Here is a 19,248-nt window from a genome sequence, read left to right on the forward strand (position 1 = left end):
AGTTTCCCCACTTCCAGTTCCATTGGACTGAGTTCCCGTCCCCTAGAGAGTTTGCCACGATAGCCAGCAACAACCCACTTGAAACAAACATGAAACACCATCTAAATCAGGGGTGGGGGGCATTTTTCAGTCTCGGAGCTGCATTCCATTCCAGGCAACCTCCTGAGGGCCATGTGGACAGGACCAGATGCAAAAGTGGGCGGAGCAACGAATGGAAACTTTACATCTGAATGGTAGGCTAGTTTCCATACCCCTGTGCTCCACCAAAGAGAAAGAAAGGAAGGAAGGAAGGAAGGAAGGAAGGAAGGAAGGAAGGAAGGAAGGAGGGAGGGAGGGAGGGAGGGAGGGAGGAAAGAATGCCCTCCCTTCAGATGCCAAAGAGATAAACAACTACCTGATATTTAGAAGACATCTGAAGGCAGCCCTGTTTAGGGAAGTTTTTAATGTGTGACATTTTAATGTATTTTTAATCTTCATTGAAGCCGCTCAGAGTGGCTGGGGAAACCCAACCAGATGGGTGGGGTACAAATAAATTATTATTATTATTATTACAGCAGGGTAAAACATTCTGGGTGTGAAGCAGTCAGTGAGGAGTCTGGCCTAAGAAGAGTTCCAAGGGCCAGACCTGGGGGGACCGGAGGGTTGTCTTAGCCCCTAGGCTTGAGGTTCCCTACTCCTGCTGGCTTTACTTCTCTGACAGATCCTCTCCTTACACCAAACACTCATCCTATGCTCTACTTGAGACACAGATGCATGCCAGCCCATGTCTTTAGAACTGGGGATGAGGAAGGAGAATATTTCGCCTCTCGGGGTGGGATATGTTATATGGTGACTTGAGATAGAGCCTTCTTCATGGTGACCCCCCCCCCAATTACACTGGAAGGTAACTACATTGGAGGTGCCCACTACACCTCCAACATTTCTCCAATCAAAATAGGGATGTCCCATTCCATAATAATAATAATAATAATAATAATAATAATAATAATAATAATAATAATTTTACTATTTATACCTTGCACATCTGACTGGGTTGCCGCAGCCACTCTGGGCAGCTTCAGACATATATAAAAGCACAATAAAAATTCACTATACAGGGCTGCCTTCAGATGCCTTGGGGGTCAGATAACTCCATACCCCCAACTTTTTTCCAGTGTAAATAGGGACATTGTAGAGGTTTGGAGCTTTTAGAGTTAACAAGCTCAACCAGGTTGTCCCACCCACAGGAGGAAGAGCGTCACCGGATGCTCTGTGTACTGTTGTACTTTGTAATGTGATACTTTCTGTTTCTGTTGTCCGGAGAACGGAGAGAAGGGAGAAGCCACCAACATGGCTTGCGTCTCTCCAGGAATGTAGATTTATGCCTTGTAAAATAAAGCTTCTAGATTAGAAAGAAGCCGGACTCTGTTGTCTGTAATATGCTGGCATGCACACATCCCGTTGCGTGAGAGAAGATAAGAAGATAACTCTGCTGAATAGCACAGGAGACGGCAGCAAGGAAAAACGCTTCAGGCAGGTACTTGCACAGAGGAAGTGTGCCGGGCTCCGTTAGTGTGCAGAAATTGGTTTGAAGCCTTTCCAACAATCAAAAAACGCTTCAGGTTATGGGTGTCCCATATTTGCGCTTGTTTATGATTCTGGACTGGTTCAGGAGCGGTTCTGAAGAGTTCCAGACTGTGTGTGCTTTGCCTCCCTGGTTTGGATTGTGATGGAGCATCCAGGGAAGTTTGCTTTGCCAGCAGGAGCATTCAGCAGTCTGCTGAATGGCTCAGGAGCCTAAAACCTGCTGCCAGAGGTTGGAAGGCAGCAGGGAAGCCCAGATCGTGGGCTGCAAAAGCAGTTGTACCTCTCTGGTGAAACCCCCATCTGTGGAGCCGGGTGAGAAGCTACAGATTCGTAAGTACGCTACCCCTGGGCAAGATGGAGGGAGCCATAGCATTCCCAGCAAGGAGGAGGGAAGCTTTTGTTTGCAAGCACCTCCAGCCTCACAGCTTCAATGCAGACAGCTGTTCCCTGAGAGCGTTGATGTTTTGGCCAACGCCTGTGAGGAGGATGGTCTGGCCAGTGCTTGTGAAGCCTGGAAGAAGACCCTAGCCCAGTTTCCTGGGGCTGAGGGACTGGCTGCAGTGGCTTTGGAAAGCTCGCCCCCAGCTCGGCTTATGGCTGTTGTGCAGCAACAGTGCCATGGAAAGCAGGAGGGGGGCCAGATCGCCGTGGGCTTTGCTCCCAGAAAGGGAGGGGCTGTTTCCAAGTCTGAAGCCAGCGTAAAGGCATTGATTGTGGAGCTGTGTTTTGGCACGTAGCCTGCACCTGGTCTTTTGTTGACGTGCATGGCTGAAGATAAGGCCAAGGACATGACGTGTGGTACTGGCCATGAGAATCGCAACAGCTCTACCACAGCCCAGGCGGAAGAGGATGCCTACTGTTGTCGTGCAGTTGCCGTGGCAACGAAGGCCAACCCTGGTGGGCTGCGTGTGATGGTTGCCGTCGTCATCGTCATCGTTCCTCCTGGTGGACATGTGAGGAACTGCGAGTCTTTTTCTACAGAGCAGTTTGAAGAACTGACTGTTGGATGCCAGAGACAGTATGTCGTGTTCAAGACAGTCTCTGCAGGTCTTAAAGGGACAGAACTGGCGTTTTCTTTGGTTGCTGACGTGACTCTGTATCTGTTTATGTCAAACCTTCTGTCCAATGTTTTTGCTGTTTGTTTTGTGATAATCACCTGTTCTGCTTGCAGGGGCCAGAAGATGCTGCTACGCATGGAATGCAGCCAGGACGGGCTGTTTGCTGTTAAGAAGTCTCAATCCAGAACAGGGGGAGGTGGCACTGATGGAATGCTTGCTCAGTGCACCAATGTGCCCGTGCACCACTTATGTTTGTGTCAGTGGTACCAAAGGCTGGCAAGTCGCCACTGGGACAGTGTGCTGAAGCAGCCTGAGTTCTCTGAAGGGTGCAAGTTAAGGGCATGTAACAGCTTTCTTGATTGCAGGGTTTGCAAGGTCGAGGAGTCGACATCCTGCTACCCCACGTCTGAAAGGGAAACCACGCGTCCCTTTTCCCTGGTTCATGTGGCTGTTTCTGAAGGGAAGCCAGATGCTAGCCTGGGGGGAGCGTGTTGTTCTGAGTGTTTGGCTGATGCTTTCTCTCACCACATGTGGTCTGCGTTGCTCAAGGAGGCAACTGAGGCAGCACCACTGGTTGCAGTGGAACAGCAGGTTTCTACTGGAGTAGGCTGTTCCCAGGTCCTCAGTGAGAGGGGGAGTAAGCACAGTGTGACTAACCTGCTTTCTTCACAGGTATGTGGTCTTGCAGAGAGCCAGCAAAGGATGCTGCATGCTGCCACTGAAGACATGCTCTTGGATGCAGAGCTTCCACAAGTGTTCTGGGTGGAACTGGGTGGCAGTGGTCTAGGTGGATCAGCCCCAAGAGGGGGTATTGCTGTGGCTTTGGCACCTGCTAGTGGCTCGGGCCGAGTTCCCGGTCATCACCAGGGTGCAGCGCAGCTAGGGGCAACTCCAAGGCAGCAGCCTGGGAGTGCACCCGCAACTCCTATGTCACGGACTAGGAGGCAGGCCACGCTTGGCGACTCTTTGTGTGGCAACTCTTCTCCAGGAGAGCCTGGCGCAGGTCTCGTCCTGGTGCAAGAGGGGGGTTCTTTGGCAGTGAAGCAGGAGCCCAAAGGCGCGCCAACGTTATCCTTAGGTGGTTCAGTTAGGATGCACAGGCGCAGCAAGTCTGTAGGTGAGATGCCTGACGTCAAGGACGTGCAGGTGGAGTCCAGTGCAACTGGAGCAGAGGGAGAATCTGAAGTGGTATCACAGCAGTATGCACGATCCACTGAAGGGATTCTGCCCGAAAGGTTCACGGCCACTAGCATGAATGCTTGTTTGGTTCAGTGTGAACCGGAAAGCCTTGTGAAGGTTCAATGGGTATCTCAAGGTGAGGCCCAGAAATGGCAGGATGCCATGGTAGAGCAGGTAAGCTCAATGAGGTCTTTGGGTGTGTGCACAACCACGACGCTGTTAGAAGGTCGTTGGGTGTGCAGACTCAAGACGGCAGCAACTGGCGAGTTGCAGTGCGAGGCTAGGTCAGTAGCCAGAGGTTTCACTCAGGAGGAGGGGGTCCATTGTTCCGAGGTACTGGACGCGCTCTCTCTCAGAAGCGAAACCACGCGCATGCTGTTAGCGGTCGCGACTCAAAGCAGCTTTGAGGCAAGCCACTTTGGTTTGGATGCCTGTTTGGATTCCGACCTGGATGAGGAGAGGTACGAGGTACCTCCGCCAGGGTTCGAGGACAATGGGCCAAATCAGGTGTGGAGTTTGCACGAGGCAATCACTGGCTTGAAGGAGTCAGCCAGAGATTGGTCCTCAGGCGTGCAAGAAGCTTTGAGAAAGCTAGGTGTCAGCCAGAGTTGTGCTGATAGCTGCCTGTTTCTGGCAGGAGTAAGCCCAGAACAGGGTCTAGTTCTGCAGTCCAGTGCGGACATGCTTTACCTGGTGGAGACCAGGGGACAGGTGCAACGGTTCGCAGAGGAGCTTGGTCAGTCTTTCCAGCTCAGGAACCTAAGCCCTGTTGGTGTTTACCTAGGTGTGCAGGTAGACAGAGCCGAAGACAGTAGTGTCTTGCTCAATCAGACTGGCAAGGTAGTGCAGTCGTTGAAGAAGTGCAGAGTGTCTGAATGTGCTAATGTCAGAACACCCATGGAGACGTGTCTAGGTGAGGACAGTCAGACCGGGGAACGCTCTGAGTTCGAGAGCCCCGAGGTGTTTAGGTCAGCTCCTGGGAGGCTGTTGTTTCCTTCACAGTTGAGAAAAACCTGACATAGCAGTTGCTGTGGATCTGTTCAGCAAGGTGGCTGCAAATCCCAGCATGCATGCCTGGAATGGCATGGTGAGAGTGCTCCAGAGTTTACAGGAGACTAAGGAGTTTTGCCCGGAGTTGTCAGCTACCGGTGAGCCCCAGCTCACGCGCTGGTGCAACGGCGGTTGGGCAAATTCCGAGGACAGGAAATCTGTGTCTGAAATGGTTGTACAGTGTGGAGGAGCTCTAGGCGGGCTGAAGTCCCGGTGCCAGAGCCTCATTGCTCGTTCTCGTGCAGAAGCCAGGTACAGTGCGTTGTCAGTGCTTTGCAGGGAACTGGAGTTCTACAGGTGTTTGGTCCAAGAGATCTGCGTTCAGAGTTGTCTGCCCGTGATAGTTTGGGAGGACAACCAACTCTGTTTGTTGGTGGCAGAGTCTGGACAAGTCAAGGCCAGACCCAAACACCTAGACGTTCTCTTTCGAGACGTGTGCGTTCAGACCAGCTGGGAGAAGCTGAAGTACTGTCCTGGTCAGGTGAACCAGAGGGTTGGGTTCACGAAGCCCCTGAGCTTCCAACGTCATGGGGAGTTCTGTGAGGGTTTGTGTGAGGTAAGCTGCAAGCTTACAACGCCCCTGTGTGCGGGACAAGAGGGGGTGTAGAGGTTTGGAGCTTTTAGAGTTAACAAGCTCAACCAGGTTGTCCCACCCACAGGAGGAAGAGCGTCACCGGATGCTCTGTGTACTGTTGTACTTTGTAATGTGATACTTTCTGTTTCTGTTGTCCGGAGAACGGAGAGAAGGGAGAAGCCACCAACATGGCTTGCGTCTCTCCAGGAATGTAGATTTATGCCTTGTAAAATAAAGCTTCTAGATTAGAAAGAAGCCGGACTCTGTTGTCTGTAATATGCTGGCATGCACACATCCCGTTGCGTGAGAGAAGATAAGAAGATAACTCTGCTGAATAGCACAGGAGACGGCAGCAAGGAAAAACGCTTCAGGCAGGTACTTGCACAGAGGAAGTGTGCCGGGCTCCGTTAGTGTGCAGAAATTGGTTTGAAGCCTTTCCAACAATCAAAAAACGCTTCAGACATCCTACCATATGGCGCTGTGGGTTAAACCACAGAGCCTAGGGCTTGCTGATCAGAAGGTCGGCGGTTTGAATCCCTGCGACAGGGTGAGCCCCCATTGTTCGGTGCCAGCTCCTGCCCACCTAGCAGTTCGAAAGCACATCAAAGTGCAAGTAGATAAATAGGTACCGCTCCGGCGGGAAGGTAAACGCCGTTTCCGTGCGCTGCTCTGGTTCGCCAGAAGCAGCTTTGTCATGCTGGCCACATGACCCGGAAACTGTATGCTGGCTCCCTCGGCCAGTAACACGAGATGAGCGCCGCAACCTCAGAGTCGGAAACAACTGGACCTAATGGTCAGGGGTCCCTTTACCTTTACCATATACTCCAACATTTATCTGATGGAAATAGTGGGACATTCTGGGATCAGATCAGAAACTGGGATGGCTTCTGTAAATCCAGGACTGTCTCTGGAAAATTAGGAAACTTGGAAGGTCTGCAACTTAAATTATTCCTGCTGTCAGCTTTCTGGGGATGATAGGAGTTTGAGTCCTACAATGTGTAGACAGCAGCACCAAGTTGGCAAACCCTGACCAAAGACATGCCTTTATTATCTGATACTCTGTGGTATGTTGCATCTGAATATGGAAGCCCCATTTTGCTGCCATGGCTAAGAGCGTATGACTGACCCGTCCTCCATGTAATTTAACCGATCTGGGGAACTTGCCACTTTCACAGTTTATGGCTGCAGAACAGAACCCCCAAAGAACAGACTACACAGAAGCATCCCCTGGCAAAATGATAATAAGCAACTGTTGGCCACAGAACAAAGAGAGATTTGTTCTGTCATTATCTCTCTTTGAAATCTCTGATTTTTATTGTGCAACGTTTTCAAATTCTAAACTAAAAACTAGGTTGACCACCCTGCTGGGAAGTGCTTCTGTAAATCTGGGACTGTCCCTGGAAAACTGGGACACTTGTAGGGTCTGGCAATTGGAGGAAAGTGTATATATTGTGTTTTCTGTGGGTTGGAAGACACCATGTGAGGGCTTGACCTCCCCAAACCAGCCTTACAGTATATTAGGGTGCGATGCTGTACCTACCTTCCAGGGAATAAGCCCCATTTAGTGAAATGGAGCCTACTACTAGGTAGCTACGCACAGAACTGCATGGTCACATAAGTGTGTCATATTTTTCTTTTAATAAGTGAGAAAAGAAAGGTTATTAAAATATATAACACCACAGTCAAATGATAGAAATGCATCAAAAATTACATACAGGCTTTCCTGGAAAGTCACAACAGCAGGCTTTTGATGCTCGGCATGAAAGAAAGCCTCAGAGAATCTTCTTACCTGGCGAAGAAAAACATGTTAGAAGGTGTATCACCTTCAAAACGTAGTCTATAATCTATGTTTATTTGTATATTGTCTACATAACAGCCCAAGGGATCTGACGTTCCTGGAATCAGGAAAATGCCACAGAATATATCTTGGCTTGTTCAGACAAGTGAGTCCAGAAGTTGTGCTGACTACAAGAAAATAAATATTAGGAACTCCCCGATGTAGGGATCAATCCAGTTAAACTGTTAAACATGCATTTTGGCAGGAGGGTGGAAGAAAATGTCCAGAAGTGCGCACTTTGAAGAATTCATGCTCTAAAATATGCATTCAAAGGCACATTTTTGGGGTGCGTGGATGTAAATAAATGTGCAGATTCATGTGGAAATGGGACAAAGAAGGACAGATTTATGGGTGACATAAGGTGACATAAACTGGGTGTAACTCATTCCTGTGATTGAGCCAGACATAAGCAAATTTAGTATGCCACTCTCGGGTGCTTCACAATCTGATGTCCCAGCTTTCCACACTTTCTGGAAGTATCCTTGGGGAAGATGCCAGAATGCAAAATCAACTCCTTTTTCAGGAATTGTAACATGAAAGAACCCAGACATCCACACCCACCACATAAATTTACAAGATTCAAAGACACCCACATGGATGTCACCAAAATTCTGCTCTCCCTTCCATAATTATTGGGGAGATTTTCTTTCTGACCCTCCTGGCAGCAAATGACAAAAAAGGGGGTTTAAGGGCATGTTTGCACCTAAACGAACAAATAAGATTGAAACCAGCATTTTATTGAAAACGTGGTAGCACTTCCTTTTATTGTCATTATTGCTGGTCACATGGTCCAAAACAACTCAATGCAATCTTGGTTGTGCTAAATTTTAGGAGATTCGTGAAATTTGGGAACCCCTAAATATGCACAAAGCAATTCTGCAATGCCCTTAAAAATGAGTAGCATTGCCTATAGCCTTCGATTGTATCAGGTTGTTCCTCTGAGTATGGCTGAGCCACCGTCTTGCAAGGTTACCCTCAGAGTGTGGTGTTCCTGGACAAGATAGGCTGTGACATCTGGGTGCAGGGTTACAAACTCCAGAAACTGGGTCCAGAGAGCCAAAAGGTGGGAGCAGAGCCAAGTGAGGTCTTTGCTGATCTGCTCTGCTATCTTTTCTGGATTGTTCAGCATCTGGAAGGGTAAAAAGTAGATATTGTCAAGGCAAACTAATGACAATGACCTGAAATTGGTTTGTTTGTTTGTTTTGCAAAAAGTCAAACATCTGAATAAGCATGGGGGAGACCCAAAATGATTCAGAACAGAAGAGTATAGCCTCATCGGGTTCCAACTACGGGAAACAAACTTAGGCAAAAACAGCACCAGAAGAGTTCTGCTAGATTAGGCCACAAACCCATGTAATACGGCATCCAGTTTTTCACACTGGTCAACCATTTGCTTATGGAGCAGCTGACACAAGCAGGACACAGGTTCTAAAAGATGTACATTGGCTCCCAGTGCATTTCCGAATGCCATCAAAGTGTTGGTGCTGACCCTTAAAGCCCTAAATGGCATTGACCCTGTTTACCTGAAGGAGTGTCTCCACCTTACTGTGCAGCCCAGACACTGAAATCCATCTCCAAAGGCCTTCTGGAAGTTCCATCATTGTGAGAAGTGAAGTTACAGGGAACCAGGCAGAGGGCCTTCTTGGTAGTGGCACCGCGCTGTGGAACACCCTCCCATCAGATGTCAAGGAGATAAACAATTTCCCGCAGACATCTAAAAGTAGTCTTGTATCAGGAGGCAACCCAGTCAGATGGGTGGGGTACAAGTAAATCTTTGTCAGTGTGGTGTAGTGCTTAAGAGTTATAGACTCGTAATCTGGGGAACTGGGTTCATGTCTCCACTCCTCCACATGCAGCTGCTGGGTGACCTTGGGCTAGTCACACTTCTCTGAAGTCTCTTAGCCCCACTCACCTCACAGAGTGTTTGTTGTGGGGGAGGAAGGGAAAGGAGAATGTTAGCCGCTTTGAGACTCCTTCGGGTAGTGAAAAGCGGGATATCAAATCCAAACTCTTCTTCTTCTTCTTCTTCTTCTTGTTGTCATCATCATCATCATCATCATCATCATCTTAACAATGTTGAATAGTACCTTGTCATCTTGTGATTCCTAGCAGCTGGTGTTCAAAGACATTATGACCCCTAACACCTTTGAATTAGCGGGCAATCTTTTGACAAGATGCACCAAGATAAGGAGTTCAGGATTCCCAGCTCAGGTAGGCTTTGCCAGCATTAAGTCCTCATCCCCAGCTCAGCAGAAGACATTATCTTGCTCTGACAGGGCTCAGACAGTTTCTGTTCTGAATCCAGCCCGTTGACGGCTAATTCCACAGTTTGAGTGCATTGTGCAAATTAAGAAAGCTATGTTGAAATTTTGCAACTTTTATCAAGGCTCTTTTCTCACCCTTGTAGAATTGATCATAAAACTGTAGAGATGGATGGGACACAAAGGGTCATCTATTCCAACCCACTAATTGGACTGGTAATTTCCCTGGTATTTCATGTATCTTGAAATGTAACTCAATGTGAAACTAAACGTTGGCAATGCGAGGTACAGAAGCCTATACTGGAAATGTTGCTAAGCACTTTTTCCTCCCTCAGAGTTCCTCAAATGTTTCCTCCTGGAAGGGGCTTCAAATTCTCCTGAAAATTTTTCTTCTTGTAGAGTTCAACTCAATCTTGCTCTGGATTTGATGGCATCTGTGTCCTGCCTTTCTCCTTCCCTATTTCCAGCTCCTTCAAATGAACATTACTCATGAGCATCAATCTAGATTGAGCTTCTGACAAGGATAATGGGAGTAGTAAAATATTCAAACTGTTTTGAGAGTCTAGTTCAGGGAACAGATTTCACCTGACAATGAAAGATGGGGCGATTTATGGCAAATATCATTTACAGTGGCTGAGATCCAGAGTTTCTCCTGCTGGTGAGAGGCCATTCTGTGCGGTGTTGCCAGGATGAGATGCTCCCACCAGATGAGGGTGGGTGTGAGACAATTTACAACAATTTTCCTTTCTCCCTCTAGGTCTTTATGCTCCCCCAAATTCTGCTTGGTGAGGGTTGGGAACCCCTTAAAAGCAACATGGGATGCAATACATATGGGGATGTTCAGGGTGGCAGAAGAGGATGTATTGTTCATTAAAATCCTTCCTAACTTGCGCTAGCAAGTTCCTTCATGTAGCAAAGTTACATTCCCCCTTTTTATATGCGCAGCAGGCTCGTGTGAGCCTCTCTCGGTTGCAGGCTCGTGTGAGCCTCTCACTATTATACAATTCAGTCTGTCTCAGATTGAATTGAACGCTCCTGGTAAGTTCCCTTGAATCCCTCTTAAAAGAATAAAGGCACAACCATCTTATTCAAAGTCAATAAAAGAAGTTTACTCATACCAGTTCACAGTTGGATTCCTGAAGGCAGACTTAGTTACAAATATGTACATGTGGGTCTACCCCGTATGGGGGTTTAATCCCAGTGCTTCTGCTGGCTGAGAGCTAGCAGGACAGTCCTAGCCAGAAGCTGGTCAAACAAAGAAGGAAGTAAAGAAAGAGAAATGTGTGCTGCGTGACTCATCCTTTTGTTACCTGAACAGGTAAGGTCACGCCCACCTTCTATCTCATGCAGAAGGAAGGATATTCCAGCCAGGAGGAACAGGAAGTTTCTACTGGCTGGACCAAACATTCCCTCACATGTCTTCTCTAGCTTTTCAAGGAATTTTGTACTTGACTGCCTCTCATGGACCACATCCCACAATACAGAATGAGAGGCAACACGAGGTGCTATGGTGGAGCGTAGAAGAGGGAAATGGGCAAAAAATTGCCTCCCATCTTCCACCAGGAGGTTCCCTTGTTGCAACTCAGGGTTGTACCTAATACTACCATTCTGCTGAAGCTGCCTGTGGACAACTAAGTGTTCTGCCTATGGACTGCAAAAATAGAAACAACAGACAACTCTTGTTGTCAATTATATATTGACCACTAGATGGTGCTGCTCCATCTATAATTTATTTTTTATTTTTTATTTTATTTTTTTAAAAACCCCACTAACATGCCAAACTTTTTCTGATGCATCTGCAATATTCCCTTTGTTTGTTCCTCCAAGCACTTCCCAGCAGGGTGGTCAGCCTACTTTTTAGTTTAGAATTAGAAAATGCTGCACGATAAAAAATATATATGAGATTTCAAACAGAGATACTGGCAGAATAAATCTCTCTTTGTTCTGTGGCCAACAGTTGCTTATTATCATTTTGCCAGGGGATTCTTCTGTGAAGTCTGTTCTTTGGGGGGTTCTCTTCTGCAGCCATAAACTGCGAAAGTGGCAAATTCCCCAGATCAGTTAAATTACATGGATGATAGATCGGTCAAATGCTCTTAGCTGTGGCAGCAAAATGGAGCTTCCATATTCTGATGCAACCTACCTCTGAGTATCAGATAATAAAATGCATGTCTTAGTTCAGGGTTTGCCAACATGGTGCTGCCTGTACATTGTAGGACTCCAACTCCTATCATCCACAGAAAGCTGAGAGCAAGGATGATGATCTAAAAGGATCTGAAGGGAACCTCACTGGCTTCCTTGCTAGAATAATAAACTCCACCTTGCTTCAAACACCGGCCAATAGCAAGAGATTTCATCCTTCTACATGCAGCAGACTTTAGCTTTCGCCTTGGAAATTAGCTAGAAGCAAGCAAAGCATAGTTTTGGTCTCCCCGGTAACCTTTTAACCCAGCTTGAATTGGGGAAGAGCATAAACATTAAACCTTTCTGCTATTTTTCAACCTTCTTGACTAACCACCTATAAATGCTGCACTGCAGTGGTCAGCAAAAGCTACCATGAGACTGCCAGCACCCAACTCCCATTTATTGCAACCTTGTCCTGTCCTAAAAATTGTACTGAGCAGCAAAGTAAGCTAGAAAACCCCCCAGACATGCCAACACCCCTTTACCCTGGTTAGGTAAAGGTAAAGGACTCTTTACTTCTCCTACCTAGACAGTTATCTTTTCACAAGGGCCAACACTGATGCCGAAATCCAGCATCGCCTGAGCTCTGCAAGTGCTGCTTTCTCCCGATTGAAGTGCAGAGTGCTTGAGGACCAGGACATTCGCAGGGAAACCAAAATGCTTGTTTACAAAGCCCTTGTACTGCCAACTTTACTATATGGTTGTGAAACGTGGACCACTTATAAACACCATCTCCAACTCCTTGAAAGATTCCACCAATGGTGTCTCTGAAATTTTTTACACATCACTTAGGAAGACAGGCGAACTAATAGTATAAACACCGACAACTGGGAAACACTGGCCTGCGAGCGCTCCAGTTGGAGAACAGCCTTTACCAAAGGTGTCATGGGTTTGAAGACACTCAAGCACAGGACGCAAGGGAGACACGTGCTAAGAGGAAGGCACGCTTGGCAAATCCACACTGTGATCAACTCCCTCCCGGAAACCAATGTCCCCACTGTGGAAGGATGTGTGGATCCAGAACTGGCCTCCACAGTCACTTACGGACTCATTGTTAAAACCGTGTTTATGGAAGACAATCATACTCGGCTACGGATGATCGCCAAAGAAGAAGAAGAAAGGACTCCTGGACAGTTAAGTCCAGTCAAAGGTGCGGGGAGCGCTGTGGTCTAAACCACTGTGCCTCTTGGTCTTGCTGATTGGAAGATTGGCGGTTTGAATCCCCATGACAGGGTGAGCTCCCGTTGCTCTGTCCGAACTCCTGCCAACCTACCGGTAGCAGTTTGAAAGCACAACAGTGCAAGTAGATAAATAGGTACTGCTGTGGTGGGAAGGTAAATAGTGTTTCCATGCGCTCTGGCTTCTGTCACGGTGTTCCGTTGCGCCAGAAGTGGTTAAGTCATGCTAGCCACATGACCCAGAAAGAAGAGTTTGGATTTGATATCCCGCTTTATCACTACCCAAAGGAGTCTCAAAGTGGCTCACATTCTCCTTTCCCTTCCTCCCCCACAACAAGCACTCTGTAAGGTGAGTGGGGCTGAGAGACTTCAGAGAAGTGTGACTAGCCCAAGGTCACCCGGCAGCTGCATGTGGAGGAGCGGAGACACGAACCCGGTTCCCCAGATTATGAGTCGACCTCTCTTAACCACTACACCACACTGGAAAGCTGTCTGTGGACAAATGCCGGCTCCCTCGACTAGAAAAGTAAGATGAGCGCCACAACCCTATAGTTGCCTTTGACTGGACTTAACCGCCCAGGGGTCCTTTACCCTTTACCCTGTTTACCAAATGATAACTCTTGGCTCATCGCAAGATGAGGTAAGAAAAAGGAGGAAATAGCACATTGTCATAGGGAACACTGGTAGCCAATGGGATCGTGGTAAAGTCCAACAAACGTATTTGAAATTTGTAAGTCTCTGAATGTATAGGATTTGGAAGTGGGTTCCCCTGAATCTCCTTACTGCACTCTGAATAAATCCCCCTTATCCACCACTGGTGTGAATGCTTTTGCCTGTCACCCCAGCTTTGGACTTTTTGTCCATAATGTTGGCAGCCCAAGTATTCTGGGATACACTCACTGCTGAAATATGGGATTTCCAATTGGTATTGCCATTGCACCATCTTCTGAAGGTACACCTGTTTAAGTAAGCATTTCCCCGATCTCCTGAAACAAACTTCCTGTTTCAATGGCTGTTTTACCTCTTTTGTGCTGTTTTAATGGGTTCTTGTATCAAATATTCTAAGTGTGGGGTGGTTTATTGTAATCTTTCAAGGGAGTCATTTTCTTGTGTATTTCAATTAGGTGTGTTAATATTATTTTTTTGTAATTGCTTTTATGCTTGTAAAACCATTTAGAAGACACCTTGGCACATATATGAATAAATGATAATACCCCTGCCTTAATCAAGTTGTTCGCTTTAGAACTGAGCATAATACTATCCAGCCATTCTTAGAACACCACAGGGCACCATAATGCCAGCCACGAGAAACATCACCAAGGACCGTCTCAAAATAAGATCCCACATTCAGCATATATTAGGCCAATTTCGTCCACCCACAGAAAATCCCATGCCTAAGAACAACTTTGCTGGATATCACTTTTGAGTGGCTATAGCAATCATTGTAGGGATGCAGGTGCAACTGTAGTATAAACCACAGAGCCTAGGGCTTGCCGATCGCAACGGGGTGAGCTCCTGCTGCTCGGTCCCAGCTCCTGCCAACCTAGCAGTTCGAAAGCACGTCAAAGTGCAACTAGATAAATAGGTACCACTCCAGCAGGAAGGTAAACGGCGTTTCCGTGTGCTGCTCTGGTTTCGCCAGAAGTGGCTTAGTCATGCTGGCCACATGACCTGGAAAAACGCCGGCTCAACCAGATGTCACTAGGTAGGACGTTCTGAAAATGTGGCATCACCACCAAGAAGGCCCTGTCCCATGTCACATAGAAGGCACGATCATGTGTCATCTCTCAGCAATTTAAACATATCAAAATATTTGGATACGTTTTTGACAGAAGAAAAACATTAGATACACATTTTGACAGAAAATAAACATTAGAATGCATATTTTTGGGGGGAAAGATGTTTGAGAAGCTTTATGGGTTTTCTTTTAGACAATAAGAAAGACATGTGACTAAGGAAACTGAACGGAACTGAATTATGGGAAAGAAGATGCAAAAGGGATATGGGCTGGAATGAAATGGATTTGCAAATCACTGGCAGAAAGTGCTCCAACCCCATGCAGAAATCATTGTGCTGGAATGCAATTTTTTTTGCATTCTAACACAACACTCCCTTCCCCATAGACAAATGCATGTACTTGACAATGCACATGCATCTTTGAAGAGGGAAAAATGAAATATTGCTCTTGCAGTTGTTTGGGAAATGCATGCATGGGAGTATGGTATTGTGCTAGCTACCTGTAGCTCTGCAGACAGCTGCAACAGGGTGTCTTCTACAGAAAGATCCTCTATAGGGAAAAAAAAGGTACAATCAATTATTTCAGAAGCATCTGTGCCCAGGGCTGATTTGCATGATAATAGGAACATCGGAAGACCTCAGCCAAATGTCTCAATTGAAATGATGGAATACACTTGGTTGCTCCATCTTTTCTCATATATCTTGCCAGATACAACAAGGTGCCAAAATAAAAAATTAAAATAATATTCACCACCAGCTCAATATAGCAAATCAAAGATAAGTTGGATAATTTACATCCCCCCTCTTTAATTCATTATTCCTGCCAATTGGAATAAAAACCGTGACACCATCCATCCTAAATTAAAATGTCAAAGGCCTACTAGTCTTCTATGCCCCCCCCATTTAATCAGGGAATTAAATAATTGACCTATTTAAAGATTCATATCCTATGGACAATGAGTAGAATCTTAGAGAGTGGTGGGAAAATCAAATTGAACTCTATATGCTCTAAACTCCCGCTGCATATCATTTCAGCTAAACTCCAGAAAGCCTCTTTAAAGGTAATTAATTATAAGATGGCACTGGACACCCCTACACCTTTCAAGAGTTAACCATATTCTCTCACCTGTGTGCTGGAGAGAATGTAAGCTTAAAGGCACATTTCTCCACAAATGGTGGGAGTGCCCACAGCTTAAAGATTTCTGGACCCAGTTTTTTTCGCTGCCATCTGCCACTATGCGGCAACATCTTGCACCCGATCTTATGTTAGACCTGCTGAAATGATGCTGACCCAACTGTCAAGCATAAAGAGTTGGTATCCTTTCTTATGACAGCAGCGAGTAAAATAGTTGATTCCACTTGGGAAAAAAAAAAAACACACCTTGCCACTAATGAAATTTGGACCCAATATGTGGAATATGGCACTTATGGAATACTTAATTTGCTATCAGAGGAATTACACGCTAGGCATACACACACACACACCACTTATAGTTGCTCTTCTTCTCACTCCACCCCCAACCCCAAAATATGCTCAAATGGGTCCCTCAGGTGAGGCTGCAGGTGAGGACGAGAGAAAGAAAACCTCTTCTGTGAGAAGCCATTCCTCTTACACTGGCTACTTTGAGGAGTAATAAAGCTTGGGGCGATGATCATCAGAATAACAGAATAGTATTTATAGATTGTATTCCAAAGGCTTATTGCTCTGTGAACTTATAGAACAGCCTATCTGGGAGGCTGGGATTATTGCCATTATATTGCAGGTGATGAGAGGGTTTGTGACTGCAAGAAGTGTGGCCTGCTTTAAGCTGGGGATAAACTGAAAATTGGGGGTTTGGTGTCCCCTGCAAAAAAAGTTTCCTTTTTATGGTTGTTTGAAGGTGCTCCAAAAAGCACAAACGGGAAACTGTGAGCCCATTGCCAAGGTAACTGGACTGATGTGTGCAAGCAGTTCCCTTATGACAGCAAAGAGGGGAGGTTGGTGTGGCAGAATCAGTCATCCTGTTTGGCTTCTAGTCACCTCAACACGAGAACTGGTCCACGTGCTCAGATCTCAGGCCATGGTTGTCCTCTTACCTAACTTCAGCTGCGGCAAATTGGGAATCTCCTTCGTGATGAAGGCATAGTACATGTGGAGTCCTCGATATGCCTTGAGGAGCAGGAGGCAAAGATCTTTGTGCCACTTGTGCGCATGCTGCATGCAGTTTTCGGAGGGCACATAAAAGCTACCCTGCATGAGAAAGGAAGAGAGAAAGGATAAGAGGAGCAGATTATTGCAACGCTCAATTTTATTTTATTTTTTTAAAATAACATTTATTAAGTTTTCCATTTCAATAATCCAATAAAAACCACATTAACACATTCCAAAATACAATACAATCACAAAAAAGCCAAATATAAATGCCAAATTATATATCTTTGGGTGACTTCCCATGCTCTGAATTTCACGGAGTGCTGATCATCTAATATTACATTGCATTTCTTAATTCGTCAATAAACCATTCCAATGTTGATCCTTCTCTTGATTTTCATTTATGTTTGCAACCACTGGTCTGTTCAACTTTCGCCTTCATAGATCTGTGTGAAACTCACATGTGGCCTCCAAGCACAACACCTACTTAAATTGGGTCTTCCCAAGGCAAAAAATCCTTATTGACCAGCGCCTGACGGATATTGAATTGCAGAATAATCTGTCCTCTATCAAGAAATTTAGTGCTTGGTACGCTTATCTCCCCCCCTCCCACTTTGAATCTCGGGCACCATACTTGTCCAACCTAACCATCCCAAAATTTAGCCGGGCCTTGACATTGGCCAGAGTAAATATGTTACCCTCAGCTGTTCTTGAAGGTAGATACCAAAAAATTCCAATCGAGATCCGGCTATGCCCCTGTGGATCCGACTATGTAGAGACTGTGTCACACGTACTCTTGTCCTGCCCCCTATATAAAGACCTGAGGGATGAGACCATCACGCCACTCCTATCTGCCATCCTGGGCCACTCTTGTGAAGCCAAATTGTTTTCACTTCTAGCCGACCAGAACAGCTCGATAACAGAGAAGGTTGCCAGATTTATCGAGCGAGCAATGAGATTGAGAGCTGCTATCTGAACGACAACAGTGTAGTCATCCAGATTCCCAGCATAGGATTTTATTATTATCATTATTATTATCATTTTACTATTTATGTTAAGTTCCAAGGAGCTATTACCTTGAGTTTTAATAGGTTATAAGGTTTTATTGGTAACCATATTTGTTGTATTTTTGTTGGTGTTTGTCTTTTAGATGCTGTGGCCAGTCGGCTACGCAAATAAAGTTTGATCTGTGTGAAATGTTTTTCCCTGTTGTTATCCACATTCCAGCAATTCCATTTTCAATTTCTGCTCGCAGGAGCCATAATACGGCCACATCCCAAACAAAAAGACGCCATTACCTCCGGGCAGCCATCCAGAATTCCCCCCTGTAGTCTCGCTCCACCTCCCAACATGCTGGTACCTCCACGAGAACAAAATGACTCCAGTCCAGAATTCTTTCCATCCTTCCACTGAGGGTAGCTGCCAGAATCCTCACCCAGTCAGTATTATAATTGAACCACAATGGCAGCAGAGTGTTCTTTCAAGCCTGCTTGCATATTTCAAACAGTTGCCTTTCGGGGGAGGTTTACCAGGTAAAATTGCAAGTACATATATATCGAAAGAGAATAACAAAGGCTCACCTCCCCCTGGGGCTATACAATTAATTCATCAATTAATTCCACCAGTATTGCGGCGCTCAATTTGCAATAGTTCCAGGCTGAGTTGGTTTAAAAGGACTTCCCTTGGAGAACAACACCAAGGTCTACTTAGACCAATATTCTGCATGCCATGTGTGAAGAAGAAGAAGAAGAAGAGGAGAAGGAGGAGGAGGAGGAGGAGGAGGAGGAGGAGGAGGAGGAGGAGTTTGGATTTGATATCCTGCTTTATCACTACCCGAAAGAGTCTCAAAGCGGCTCACATTCTCCTTTCCCTTCCTCCCCCACAACAAACACTCAAAGACTTCAAAGAAGTGTGACTAGCCCAAGGTCAACCAGTAGCTGCATGTGGAGGAGTGGGGACGCGAACCCGGTTCACCAGATTACGAGTCTACCACTCTTAACCACTACATCACACTGGCTCTCTAAGGGTGACTGTGATGACCTCCCTACCGTCTGCCCAACCCTGTAAGCAACAGCAATCCAGTAACCCTTGTGCCAGGAAACTTGTATAAGGGATCTACTTCACCCAGAGAGCCACTACTGGAGCATCTTGTCCCTCATCCATCCTGAACTGCCAACGTTTTGGTGATCTTGCAATAGGAGCAAAACAATCCCTCTCTTTATATCTCAATCATTCGTGATTTAATAAAACACTACTATGCTAACTTCCGTCTCAAACTAAGACGTTCCCCTACAGCCCAGAGCTGTACGCACTTGTGTGTACATGCATGTGTCAGTGCATCTTGTGTAGCAATGTGTAAAGAGAGAGAGAATTGCAGCAAAGACACAATTCCTACATGGCATTTTTCCCCCTTCCTTCTTGCTGTATTTATCACGCTGCAAGGAGGTGGTATTCCACCCTCGGATTGTTTAGCAAAGCCACGACGGCAACCAA

The 19,248-nt window shown here is 46.2% G+C and overlaps 1 protein-coding gene across 2 annotated transcripts in view; it reads right to left on the bottom strand.

Moving 5' to 3' along the window:
* The window catches only part of FAM135B (family with sequence similarity 135 member B), a 159,962-nt gene that overhangs the window by 19,055 nt on the left and 121,659 nt on the right, over positions 1 to 19,248 (bottom strand). For both annotated transcript variants that reach the window (XM_033155893.1, XM_033155894.1), the window contains exons 8-11: positions 16,701 to 16,854; positions 15,125 to 15,174; positions 8,238 to 8,393; positions 7,143 to 7,216 (exon numbers count right to left, since the gene is read on the bottom strand). In XM_033155893.1, the coding sequence (XP_033011784.1) occupies positions 7,143 to 7,216; positions 8,238 to 8,393; positions 15,125 to 15,174; positions 16,701 to 16,854 (434 nt within the window). The remainder of the gene's footprint in view (positions 1 to 7,142; positions 7,217 to 8,237; positions 8,394 to 15,124; positions 15,175 to 16,700; positions 16,855 to 19,248) is intronic.

Source organism: Lacerta agilis, chromosome 7, assembly GCF_009819535.1.
Source record: "Lacerta agilis isolate rLacAgi1 chromosome 7, rLacAgi1.pri, whole genome shotgun sequence".
NCBI lineage: Eukaryota > Metazoa > Chordata > Lepidosauria > Squamata > Lacertidae > Lacerta > Lacerta agilis.